The 12,800-nt window shown below is 39.2% G+C and overlaps 1 protein-coding gene across 1 annotated transcript in view; it reads right to left on the bottom strand.

Moving 5' to 3' along the window:
* Nucleotides 1-12,800, bottom strand: part of LOC145407021 (uncharacterized) — a 77,220-nt gene that overhangs the window by 25,269 nt on the left and 39,151 nt on the right. Inside the window, exons 7-8 of the mRNA XM_080278037.1 lie at nt 9,055-9,186; nt 514-589 (exon numbers count right to left, since the gene is read on the bottom strand). Coding sequence (XP_080134163.1) covers nt 514-589; nt 9,055-9,186 — 208 coding nt within the window. The remainder of the gene's footprint in view (nt 1-513; nt 590-9,054; nt 9,187-12,800) is intronic.

Below are 12,800 nucleotides of genomic sequence, written 5' to 3'. Positions count from 1 at the left end.
CTGTAGATCAGAGTTAAAGTGTATTAGTCTTTTGTCTCATTTGACATAAATACTCATGTGAAGTGAAACATCATCACTTACATCCTAGGTACCACAAACAATCACACTCTGCTGAATGAAGCAATGTGTTTGACCAAAGAATATGTACAGTGAAGATAAGGCTGGTAATACTGTCACCTGCACAACACTAAAAATCATACAGTTTTTCAGAAAAATAAAAGAGCTGCCAAGAGCTGTCAAAGACAGACACCAAAACAAGATGGTAGCCGGAAGAACCAATACACTTCAAAATTCACATTTCATAAGCACATAAACCAACCATGCTGCAAGAGAAAACATGCAAGGCCTCATGCTCTTGTAGTGCACGACAGAGCACCATGAGCCACCCTGTTACAAAGTGAGGTACATTACTGTGGTGCCACCCTCCCTCTGAGTCTTCAGCTAGGGATACCTTTGTCCAGACCCGTCCCATCCCACCCTGCTCCTCCCAACCCAAGCCTGGCTGCCACCTACCTTTAGATTTGGCTGCCAGGTACTGCTTGTAAGCGGGTGAATTGTGGTACTCCTCTAGAGCCTTAGTGTAATCCGCCTGTAAAGCAGAGTGCATGAGGCTGCAGTCTGTTACACTACCTGACATTATCAGGGATCTGGGATCACATCCTCACCACTGCAATCCTGGGAGCTGCCTCTTCTAACACCTCTCGTCTTCCAGATACAGTACCTAACTTCTACAGAAACTTTTACTTCATCCTTACCAAGTGTGGCTTCCTCTTCTTTCAAAAATAAATAAATTAAATAACCTCTTATATTGTAGTCAATGATACTAGCACGTTCTACCCTGAGGACAAATCAAGTCAAGTTTAAAGGTCCAAGAATACAGGTATTGTAGTCTTCTATGTGGATTGTGTACAAGTAGACAATAATGGAGAATAATAGACAATAATCTGACCTGTCGTTAACTCTATCATCAGGCTACAAAGTGTGTTTCATCAGAGATGGGAAAAATTTTATACGAACCTTCTGAATTACTTCTTATCTGGAAAAAGATTGTGTCCATGCTATTGTGTCACTGCTGTGGGTACTTTCTATCTGATACAACGATCATCCCCACCCACTTTCCTACCTTAATAACATCCTTACTTCTGAAGCACATCACTAACAACACCCTTCTATCACACTAATTATTAAGTCACTCCCAAGACTCCATCGTAAATGAGGGCCTTGAAGGGGACACTTCTAGCTAAGAGAATTAAAAAAATTATAATCATAATAAATAAATATATATATTTTTAATCTGCAGTCTTATACTGTACTAACTTGGCACACATAATTAGGCAACTAACAATGATAATACAGTTCAAAGTTAAGGGGAAATACTGATGCAGCTTGAACACAGACATACTGTACATCTATAGTTAAATATAGAAAAAAAGAAAATCTTGACAAGCTAATAGTGGATACAGGCTGATTCTGAATAAAGCATTTTCTGACTCAAAGAAGTTAGTGTGTGTCAATGCTGCTATGTGTCCATACCATGCCTGTATTCAGCTCTCTATATTCCTACTCATTTCAGCAGAACAGGGTATCACTGATGTTATACCAGCATCAGCCAGGCACCCAAAAAATCCTTGAGTATCCCTCCTCTGATTACATTTTCCTCTACTGGAGTTCAATAAGCAAGATATACATTTGCATCAAATACCATTCCTCAACCCTCACTTTGCCTCTAAAAAGAGAAAGAGAGGATGATAAGGCAGGAGGGAAGCCAAAAAGGCAGGCTATCCATAAAGAAGGCACTTGATCCTTTGTGCCAGTAAATGGTGGATTTTATCTTAAAATCTACCAATTTCATGGTAACAGAGCCTCAATTGCCTGTAAAAGCTGTGACTTCTTATTCATGGAGGAGATTCACAACCCAAAGAAGTAGAGTACTGGTACCACAAACCCTACCAGCTCTGCAGAAAATGGTAGCAGCATTCGAGGACAGGGGGTGTTATTTACAATTTAGAAAAGTCAACTTTGCTTTTATATTTTGCATTATCTAAGTGGTAGGTGGGGGTGCTCACCATCCACTCATTCAGTGTAGTGCTGCTCTCAAGTGACTGCCCTATCCTCTCTTCCCTCCTTCTTTCCTTTCATCCTCTCCTGTCATTTTCCTTCGTTCTTTCCTCTTCCTTATCCCTGCGTGTGACTCTACAATCTCTCTTCCGTCTTTGTTTCCTTCATTCTTTCCTCTTCCTTCTGCCTACAGGTAACTCTACACTGAGTGACAAGCCAAATGGTTTCCTGTATTCCAGGAAACCATTTACTGTGCTGGATGGTAACCATATAACCAAATTATGGCACCTGGTGGTTTGGTGGACAATTATGGTGCTCCAATCAGATTGAGCCAGTGCAGGTTTATATCCAAGGGGTGGTTGGAGTTTATTGCACATGTAATGCCACTCAGGGATGAGTAAGGCTGGTCACTCTCATCTTAAATGTCAGGACCAACATGCTTAGCCCCGAGTTCCTAGACTTCTTGTTGGGCAAAACAGGACTAGATGATGATGATGATAAAAGGTTCCATGAAACACATATAAAAATAAAAACTGTTGCACCCACACCAGAATTACTGGGGCATTACTGCCTGGGGAAAATCTGGAGGTCAATGTAATCTGACTAAAACTTCTGAAAAGCATCATTAAGGAATATGAAACATTCTCCGTAGTTTTAACCCATCAGCTGCAGCATTGGGTGGTTGCAAAACTCCTCCTTAGGCTGCAGCACAAGGTGGTTGCAAAACTCCTCCTGCAGCTGCAGCATTGGGTGGTTGCAAAAACCTCCCCCTGGTGCAAAAATTATGTAAATTTATTGGCCAGTGCAAAATGGCTTCAAATGCTCATCACTCCCTCACTCACTCACTTGGGACAAATGTGTCAGGGTGCATTGTCTCACTAAGTCTCCAACTCCAACCATGCAAGTCCCTCTGTGCAAGTCTCCAGGAAGCAACTCTTCCTCTTCACGTATCTCCCAACAGAAATAATCAACTTGCTCCAGCTATTTGCAGTCTTTCTCTTGGTCTCCTCCATCATGGGTTAACTCTTGCAAATATCACCCTATGATCAGGAGCAACATAGGGAAAACACAATGTGCCCATATAACTGCCACTCACATATTATGAGGATAATATGCCTCAAGTCAGAGTGTTCATTACGCAACCAATACTCCTCCCAGTGCCTCACTGCAGCGAGGCATTATCTACTTCAAGGAAGTATCAGTTTAATACGTGGGATGGCCCAGCAGGGGTGACTGCTTTCATGCAGTTGAAGAGTGTACTTGGTCAAACAGACCAGAGATACTCTACTAGGGGCCAATACAGCCACAGAGCACACATACAACACCAAATAAAAACACAGCCTGTGAAAGCATACCTGGGACAAGGCACTCTGACTGACTAGCAGCTAGCAAATGAAGCTTACCTTACATTTCTGACTCTAGCAAAGGAAGACATGATAGGAAAAGTGGTCCTTCAAGGGTCTAAGTGCCTGGGTGATGGTAATACAGTAATGATGTGATTTTCTTTTTCTACCAGAGTAATCAGGAATATAGGGTGCCTAATCTACACACAATATAAATACATAGCTTTCCACTTTTTTTTCCCCCCTCATAAACTAATAAATAACAAGCTACACTAAAAAATCTAACTTCAGCTTTAGGATGTATGTATTCACTGATTTTGTTCATGTCTGATTATTTCTATATAAGGATGGGAGGCTCAGTGGCATCTAACTCATTCAGATATCTTGTTCCCCAAGGCTCTTCAGGTCCCATTCACAACAAAGTAACTTTACAATAATAATAATACTACAGTAAGTCTGCAAGAACAACAACATCGTCATCCACTTTTAAGCCACATCGCATCACAACATTACACGACTCACAACAGAGAACTAATCTAATGCAACATATGAAACTAAAACAAAACTGAAAGATGAAAAGTTGAATACAAAAGAATGTACTGAAACTTCTAGCAGAAAATAAGCTTGCTTATTACTTATCACAGATACTTTACATGTTGCTGCTATAACATTATATAAAATAAACTGAGAGTTAGAGGAGATTTAAGCATTATTGAAGCCGTATCTAAATAACAGAATATATTATTGATTATCAACAAATTACAAGGTTTCCAATCCAGCAATGCTTAGCAAGAGATAAATATACATTTTTTCTTAGTTACCTTCTCTGACAATGCAGTGCGAGCACAGATTAGGTCATGTGCCCATATGGACCCCAGTTACAAACAATGATCGACAGTCATATTCTGTTACTCCTGGTAACTACTCACACATTACCACTATCAAATGCCAATTTAACCATCTTTCACTCCTGAGGAAAAGTTTTTCACTTTTTATGCTGTAGCAAGTCTCTTTATGATCTGAAACTCATGAAACACCTACACTGAACAATTTCACAAAATTAAGTCTGTATCATGATTTCTCTATGATAATGGTATGAAAACTTGTCTTAGCTATTGCAACTTGATCAAACATAGGGTATGAACTGTGTATGGTCAAGTAATTACCATTAAATACTGATGTATTGGTATAATTAGTAGGTGATACAGTCTTACAAGACTGATTAGGTTTTTATTGTTATTATGTCAAGATAATGAAACTCAACAATCAGATCTACCTAACAACATAAACATAACAGCAAATTAGGTAAAAGCAACTTGAAACTAGTGATATTTCATAATTACTACATACAATCTTAATTTCAGACCAAACTGTTCTCTGCCTGCTTGTATTATACAGAAAAACACAGTACTGGTATCCAAAGATCTACTGCCATTGACATGGGACTGGGTAAACAATGCATTGGTGAGGAATGGAAATCTTGCACCTCCTACAAGATTATTACTGGAGCATCCACTACCACAGCCACACTAGTCCCACCACCTCACTAGGACATGCACCACCTCTACCACTACCAGTTAGCAGCTCGTAAATAAACAGGGAGCACATCATTACAAAAACAATGGGGAAAATTATTAATATAGTAACCAGTTGCACAACATTACATTCAAACCTAACTTTTCTTGAAGAAAAACATGTTCGAAATCTGCCTCACCAGAAATCTGAAGGTTAATTTACTTAAATACCAACATAAAAAGACACTATCAGCCTATAAAATTCATTTTAGTAATATTCACCACCTATGGTACAAAATAAGAATTTCTTCACCAGGCCTGTTATCCCCTCAATCTGTTAACATATTTTTCTTGACACCTCTAGATGTTCTTATTCAACTCAGGCAGGATCTCTAGTAGTGCAGGGGTTACTGAAGGCCATATCTAATCTTTCTAGTCTGAAAATCCTCCCACAAGTTAAATAAAATCATCAAATGGTAGCAAGAATAAAACAAATACGTCCTCGTATTGAAGAACTTAACCCCTTCAATCATATGATGCACTATTTTGTACTGCACATTCTTGCCATCTCCACATGATTTAATTCAACTTGAAAAAGACTGAAGTCAGTATTAACTTATGAAAGCCTGAAGGAAGTATCAAACCCCTCTATTTCCAATAATCTCTCTGCTGACGAATAAAATGGTCCATGAATGGCAAGAATAAAATAGCGTATGTACTTCCTCAGAGTGTAGGGAGTAAACATCAAAAGTGACTATTATGAAGAACCAATACAGTAAGATCCTTCACTAGCAGACCCTCATCACTTATAAGAACCACACAAATAGCCTCTGACATCTGGCTTACAGAATATTACTGGTAGGCTTTAGTTTTACCTGACCTGATCAACAGTATATTTAACCTCTTCAATATGATGATCTTCTCTATTTCATTCTGACTGCACTAGATGTTATGGTCTGCTTATGACTGCCCTCACTGAAGCTGTTAACCCCATTAATCATGATATATTTCATATTCAAATCTTGCTACACCCAGATCATCATCATTCGGACCTCCTTTCCCACCCTAGGGCAGGGTGAGGAGTAGCAACGTCCAGACTGCCCAAGTTTGCCCACTCCAATGGGCCGCGCTTCCATTCACTCATCATTCAAGCTCCCGGAATCCTGGTTCTATCTGAAATGCCAAAAACTTTCACCACATTCTGTAGCTTCACATAAATGTGTCCAATAGAGTCAATCTGAATGATGTCACATTAAAAAGGGGTGCCAAATCCCTAATTATGCACTTCTCACATTTCTTATTGCTTTTCTTTCCTTTACAGGTGGTTTTACATTGAGTGACAAGCCAAATGGTTTCATGTAAGCCAAGAAACCATTTACTGTGCTGGGTGGTAACCATATAACCAAACCATACGTGCTCCCTACGTGTCAGCAAGTGGGTTGGTGGAGGGTTAGTGACCCTCCCCGTAAAACAAATAACTCAAAGTCAAATGGCCACCCCTTGAGGGATTATGGCGTCTGGCAATAGACAGATAGACAGACCATTCTATTGTTATTCTCTCCGCATGACCATACCATCTCAGTACACTCTCTTCGATTCTTGTGTACACAGACTTCCTCACTCAGCATCTTTCACAAATCACATTATTTCGTATCCTATCCACTCTCTGTACTCCACATACATTCCTCGGCAGTCCCATCTCCACTGCTCTCACTCTTTGACTTTTCTTTTTCATGCCACATCATAGTCTCACATCCATATGTTAAAGCTGGCACTAACACTCCTTCATGCAAGCCTCGTGAAGCTGCAAAACTCAAGCCTCTGTTTCTTATCAAGGTCTTCCTAGCATGGTATTATTTAAAAAAAAAAAAAAAAAAAAAAAAAAAAAAAAAAAAAAGGGTGTCACTCTACTTTCCGCTTCTTTTGCACATTTTCCTCTCTCTTCTATCACTGAACCCAGGTACTCGAACTCTCTCACCAATTCCAGTCTCTCTCCATTCACTGTAACATCGCACTGGGAGTCACCTTCTCTCTCGATTACCGTCGCTTTCCTCTTTTCTACAATTACTCTCAAGGCACGACGCTCACAGACATCAACAAAACTCTGCACTAGTCTATCAAGCTCTTGTCTGGTATTTGAAAGTAGCACAACAAAACAGACAGAGAAAGATTGTGGAAGGTTTTGCGCATGTACAGTGTAGATGGTAAGCTGCTAGGTGCCATCAAGAGTTTTTAAGATGGTAGTGAGGGATGTGTTTGGTAAACTGGCATCTAATTGAATGGTTCACGATCAATGTGGGCATGCAACAAGGTTGTGTGATGTCCCCATGGTTGTTCAATATATATATATGGATGGGGTGATGATCAATATATATACATATGGATGGGGTGACGAGAGAAGTAAAAACACGAGTAATGGAGAGGGGGATGGTGTTGGTAATGAATGGTGATGGATGGAATATCTCAGATTTGTTGTATGCTGATGATGCAGTGCTACATCCAGATAATTTTTTCTAATTTACATAAGATCTGTTGAACTGAACAGATTAATGAAGGCTATATCTAACCCCTTCAGTTTTAAAAGCTGCTCCACAGCTAAATAAAACTGTCTACTAGTAGAATATGATGAAAAACACATCATCAAACTACTAATGTTAAAAGATGGACAACTGTGTATACCGGAGAGTTATCAGTATTCTTGGTGTCTATGAACATTCCTTAGCTTATCTTTCTTACCAGTTTATTTCTGCAGATGGCACACATGTGTCAATATCAATCACTATGCCACTACACAAATGACATAACACACATGAGAACAGCAAGGTATAATATGCAAAATACTATACCTCATTATGGAATAGGTACTAGGTACTACAAAACTTTCTAAGCTGACTAGGATACAGCCTACCTCATATTCACTTCCATAATCTACAAAGTATATACCGTGGTTAGTCCTTATTTCACTTTTAGGGTATTCGATATCATGTTGCTGATAAACAGCAGCCATTTCATCACTTCTTGACAAAGTTGTTCTGAATTCAGAAAAAAGTGTTTTCTTATTCTTTTAACCCCTTAAGGTATGTCTCCCTTGAAGATTAAGTAGCATTTTGCCTGCATACATCCTACACTTAAAATGACAACTGACTGTGATTGAGTTCAAACATGTGCGCAGCTTCCCATGATCGAATCTGGCTGTGAAAGACCTTACTGTATTGTATCCATTTTGCTTCAGATACACATATATTACAGGAAGATACTGGGACCTCTGTTGTGGGTAACATTAAAAGCTTGGCATCTAGGCTATGTGAATAGGGTGGTCCTATTACTCCAATCTGCTGAACCTGGGGATATCTTTCATATTTTATTCTTGCAATCTCCAAACAATTTTATTCAGCTCAGGAGTGACTTTTCAAACTCGAGAGGTTGGATATACCCTTCAATAACCTCTTCAGTGCTAGTCTGCTCTTCTAAACTGAATAATATTGTGTGATAGTAGCTGTCGTGAAACATTTATGACATCCTCAAACTAAATGAGTTAATTTATGAGAAGCTCTGGTTCCAATACCCCTTTACTGACCAAACCTATCACTAGTTTGCCAAGCCATATCCTACAATAAATCTGCCCTTTATTAGCATTAAGTCATCTGAGCACTGGCAACTTATATTAGTTTGCAATTGTATCATCTTGCATATGAATTATCTCCATTACTTAACCCCTTCATCACCACGAAGTCATTCTTACTTACTTCAAGCTACCCTGCCTCCAAACAATTATACTAAAGTTCAGGGGGGCCATTATATTTTGAGGGAGACAGATATAATCCCTTTAACTTCTTCACAATGATAGGTTTCTTTTTAACTGAATAAAATCATCAAGCAGGTAGCATGTATAAGACAAACTTGACGTGACCAGACTGAAGGGGTTATAGTAATTCAAGAATTTCACTGGTATGGTTATTTCTAAACTGTCGCTTATGTAGTAATGGTGTTATTGATTACAGTATTAATGCTCAGAGGTGAAAATCATTAACTTTGGATCAGTACTATTACCATGTATAAATAGGCTGCTCAATTGTAGTCAGTTTTGGGAAAAAATGATAATGGAAAATGCCCCACACTTGAACCTGGTGCAATATTACCTTCTCAGCCTCGTACTCATCAACGAAATCCTGCTTGTCGGCCTCAGGAAGGTCTCGCCACATGGACCCAATAATCTTGCCAATCTCCCACAGCTTAAGGTCATTGTTGGCTGCCTTCACTTGATCCCACACCTGAAGATTAAATGACCGTGTGTGAACCTGAATGTAATACATGTACATATAAAGAAATATACAGTAATCCCTCAATTATCCATGTAATAGAGCCAAAAGCGTGTCCGGGTAATGGCTCCGTAAGGATGATGGACTTCTCCCCTGGCCCCCCTTCGTACATAACCCAGCTTTAAAAGCCAGTGTAAAGGGCCACTACATTGTACAACACTGTACAACAATATATAACATTGTACAACAATGTACAACATTTGTTCCTGTTGTTTAACACTACCTGGTCAAGCAGACCAATAAACCACAGCCAAGCAATTATCATGGTCAAGCAGACCCATCAACCACAGACAAGCAACCACCACTGTAGGGTCATACCCTGCTGTGACATGAAAACACACACACACACACACACACACACACACACGTAGAAGAAGAACAGAAAGAAGTGGTCAGCTTAAGAGAGATCATCCAGGAAGAAAGGGAAATGAACAAGAAAGAAATGGAAGAAAATGTAGTGAAAATACTGAAGAAAAAAGAGAAAATAGTGAGAGAAACTGTAGAAAGGAACAGATGTGTGATAGTATTTGGAAACAGGGAAGAGGAAGAAAAGGTTAGGTTCGCAAGACTCGAGAGAGACACGAACATGGTGAGAGGAATATTAGGCAAGATTGACCCCGAAGGAAACAAGTGGGTAAAAGAAATTGAGGAAGTAAGGAGGATAGGGCCTTATAAGAAAGGGGAAACAAGACCAATGAGAGTCAAGTTTACATCAGAAAGTGTAATAAATGAGATACTTAAAGTGACCTGGAAATTAAGCAAAGAGGCGGGGATGGAAAATATTATAATAAGAAAAGATCTGAATGAAGAAGAAAGAGAAGCTTTAAAATCATTAAAGGAAGAAGTAAAGGAAAAAAATGATAAGAGGACAGAGGAAGAACGTAATACTTTTTTTGGAGAGTATTGGATATGAAAGTAAGGAAATGGTATTTAAGGAAATAGAAGTGAAGGAAATTAGGGGGATGGTTGTGAAAGATCAGAAGTTGAGGAAGTGGTACGGACAGAGAGTAGGAGAGAGAAGAGGGTATTAATAATGTCAAAAATAATTTGAAGGTGATATATACTAATGTTGATGGTTTCATATCGACAAGGATCGAAATTAATGATTTCTTGAGAGAACATGAACCTGATGTCATGTGCTTTGTAGAGACCAAATTAAGAGAAGATATTGATGTTCATTTGGGAGATGGTAAATACAAACTGTGGAGAAAAGACAGAAAAGAAAAAAGGGAGGAGGAGTGATGATAGCAGTGAAGAACAACATAAATGTAGATACTGTGGAAATGGGAGAAGGCAGGGCTGAAGTGATATATATGAAATTAGAAACTGGAGAGAATGTTAAGAGAGATATGGCGGTAGTGTATGTTCCCCCAAAGACGAGCATGGAAGGATGACGAATACCATGAGTTGTTGTCAGATATGGCTAGCTACTTGCAAAAAATAATTGAGAAAAGCAATAATATAATTTTGGTGGGTGACTTTAATTGTAAAGAGGTGAACTGGGAGGAATGGTACTCGGGAGGCGGCGAGGATTCGTGGGGTACTATGTTATTAAATATAATAATGAATAATGTGATGACGCACTGGGTCAAAGAAGAGACACGGTTTCGAGGTGAGGACACACCAGCAAGGTTAGATTTACTGTTCACCAAAGAACCTGATGTAATAGAATCATTGGAATATCTCTGTCCTTTGGGAAAAAGTGATCACGTGGTCATTGAGTTCCAGATGTTAATAGGAAACGCCGAGCCAAGAGACGAGCTTCATAGACAGGGAAGATACAACTTTGGCAAAGCAAATTTTACAGGATTGAGAAACATTTTTGAAAATGCGGATTGGAGAAAATTCAGAGAAACAAGAGAGATACAGAGGAAGTGGGATATCTTTCTAGACCTCTATAATTTGGGGAGTGGAAAAATTTGTACCAAGAGTAAGAGGGAAAGAAAACAGGAAAAAGGAGTGGTTTAATAGAAGGTGTATGATAGCCAAAAAAAGAGAGAGATAAGGCGTGGAACAATTGGAGAAAGAGAGGTAACGACAGAACAAAGGAAGAATATAAAAGAACAAGAAACGAATACACAAGAATACGTAGGGAAGAAGAAAGGAATTTTGAAAAAGGTATAATTGACAAATGCAAGGATGAACCCAAACTGTTTTATAGATTTGTTAATGGCAAACTGAAACAAAAGGAAGGAATCACCAAGCTGAAAGTAGATGGAGAGGTCTTTAATGATGCGGCAATGCAAGCAGAAATAATGAACAAACGTTTCCAGTCAGTTTTCACTAAAGAAAAGGAGCTTGTGGAAGGGGAGGGAGTGATTAGAAATGTTCCGGTGATGAAAGATATAAAAGTGGAGGTGCAGGAAGTGTATAAATTACTGGAAACTCAAGATGTAAGGAAAGCCCCAGGACCTGATGGAATTTCTAATTGGGTACTGAAGGAATGCAGAGAACAACTGGCGGATAAAATTCACAGCTTAATTGTATGCTCACTGGAAGAGGGGAAAGTGCCAAAAGAATGGAAGAGGGCAAATGTGGTACCAATTTACAAGGGAGGAAACAGGGAAGAACCCCTGAATTATAGACCAGTGTCTCTAACCAGCATGGTCGCAAAATTGTGTGAGAGAATCCTGAAAGACAGATGGATAAAATATCTGGAAGAGATGAATATTTTGGCTGAATGTCAGTTTGGATTCAGAAGTGGAAGGTCATGTGTTTCAAACTTGATGAGCTTTTACTCAAGAGCGATTGATGTGGTACAGGAGAGAGATGGTTGGGTGGATTGTGTGTACTTAGACTTAGAGAAGGCCTTTGACAAGGTACCTCATAAGAGACTAATGTGGAAACTAGAATATATAGGAGGACTAAAGGGGAAACTTCTGGAATGGATGAGAGACTTTTTGAGAGACAGACAAATGAGGACAGTAATAAAGGAAAAGATGTCTGGATGGAGGGAAGTAACAAGTGGAGTCCCTCAAGGCTCAGTGTTGGCGCCAGTAATGTTCCTGATTTATGTAAATGATATGGTAGATGGAGTGAACAGTTATGCGAGTCTGTTTGCTGATGATGTAAAGATCTTGAGGAAGATAGAGGTTGAGGAGGATTGTAAAATACTGCAGGAGGATTTGGATAGGATACACAATTGGAGCCGGACGTGGGAAATGAAATTTAATGTAAAGAAATGTAAAATATTGGAAATGGGTAAAAGTACCAGGAGACCATCACTGAATTATTTTTTGGGTAATGAATTAATCACAAAAAGGAGAGAAGAGAAAGATTTGGGAGTGCTGGTCCAAGATAGTTTGTCACCAGAAAAGCACATTAACAAGATAGTTGGAGAGACTTATAAGCTCTTGACTAACATAAGAGTAGCATTTCATTATATGGATGAGGAAATGATGAAAAAATTGATAGTGGCCATGATCCGCCCCAGGTTAGAATATGCAGCGGTAGTGTGGTCCCCACACAAAAAGAAAGATATAAACAAGATTGAGAGAATACAAAGAACAGCAACCAAGATGGTCCCCAGTCTGACAGACCTGTCATACAGAGAGAGGCTGGAAAAA

The sequence above is a fragment of the Coenobita brevimanus genome, chromosome 72 (assembly GCF_032717465.1).
Source record: "Coenobita brevimanus isolate Jiangsu-jjx chromosome 72, ASM3271746v2, whole genome shotgun sequence".
Classification (NCBI taxonomy): domain Eukaryota; kingdom Metazoa; phylum Arthropoda; class Malacostraca; order Decapoda; family Coenobitidae; genus Coenobita; species Coenobita brevimanus.
Note: the sequence above shows the minus strand (reverse complement) of the source record. Positions and strands in the feature narration are given on the sequence as shown.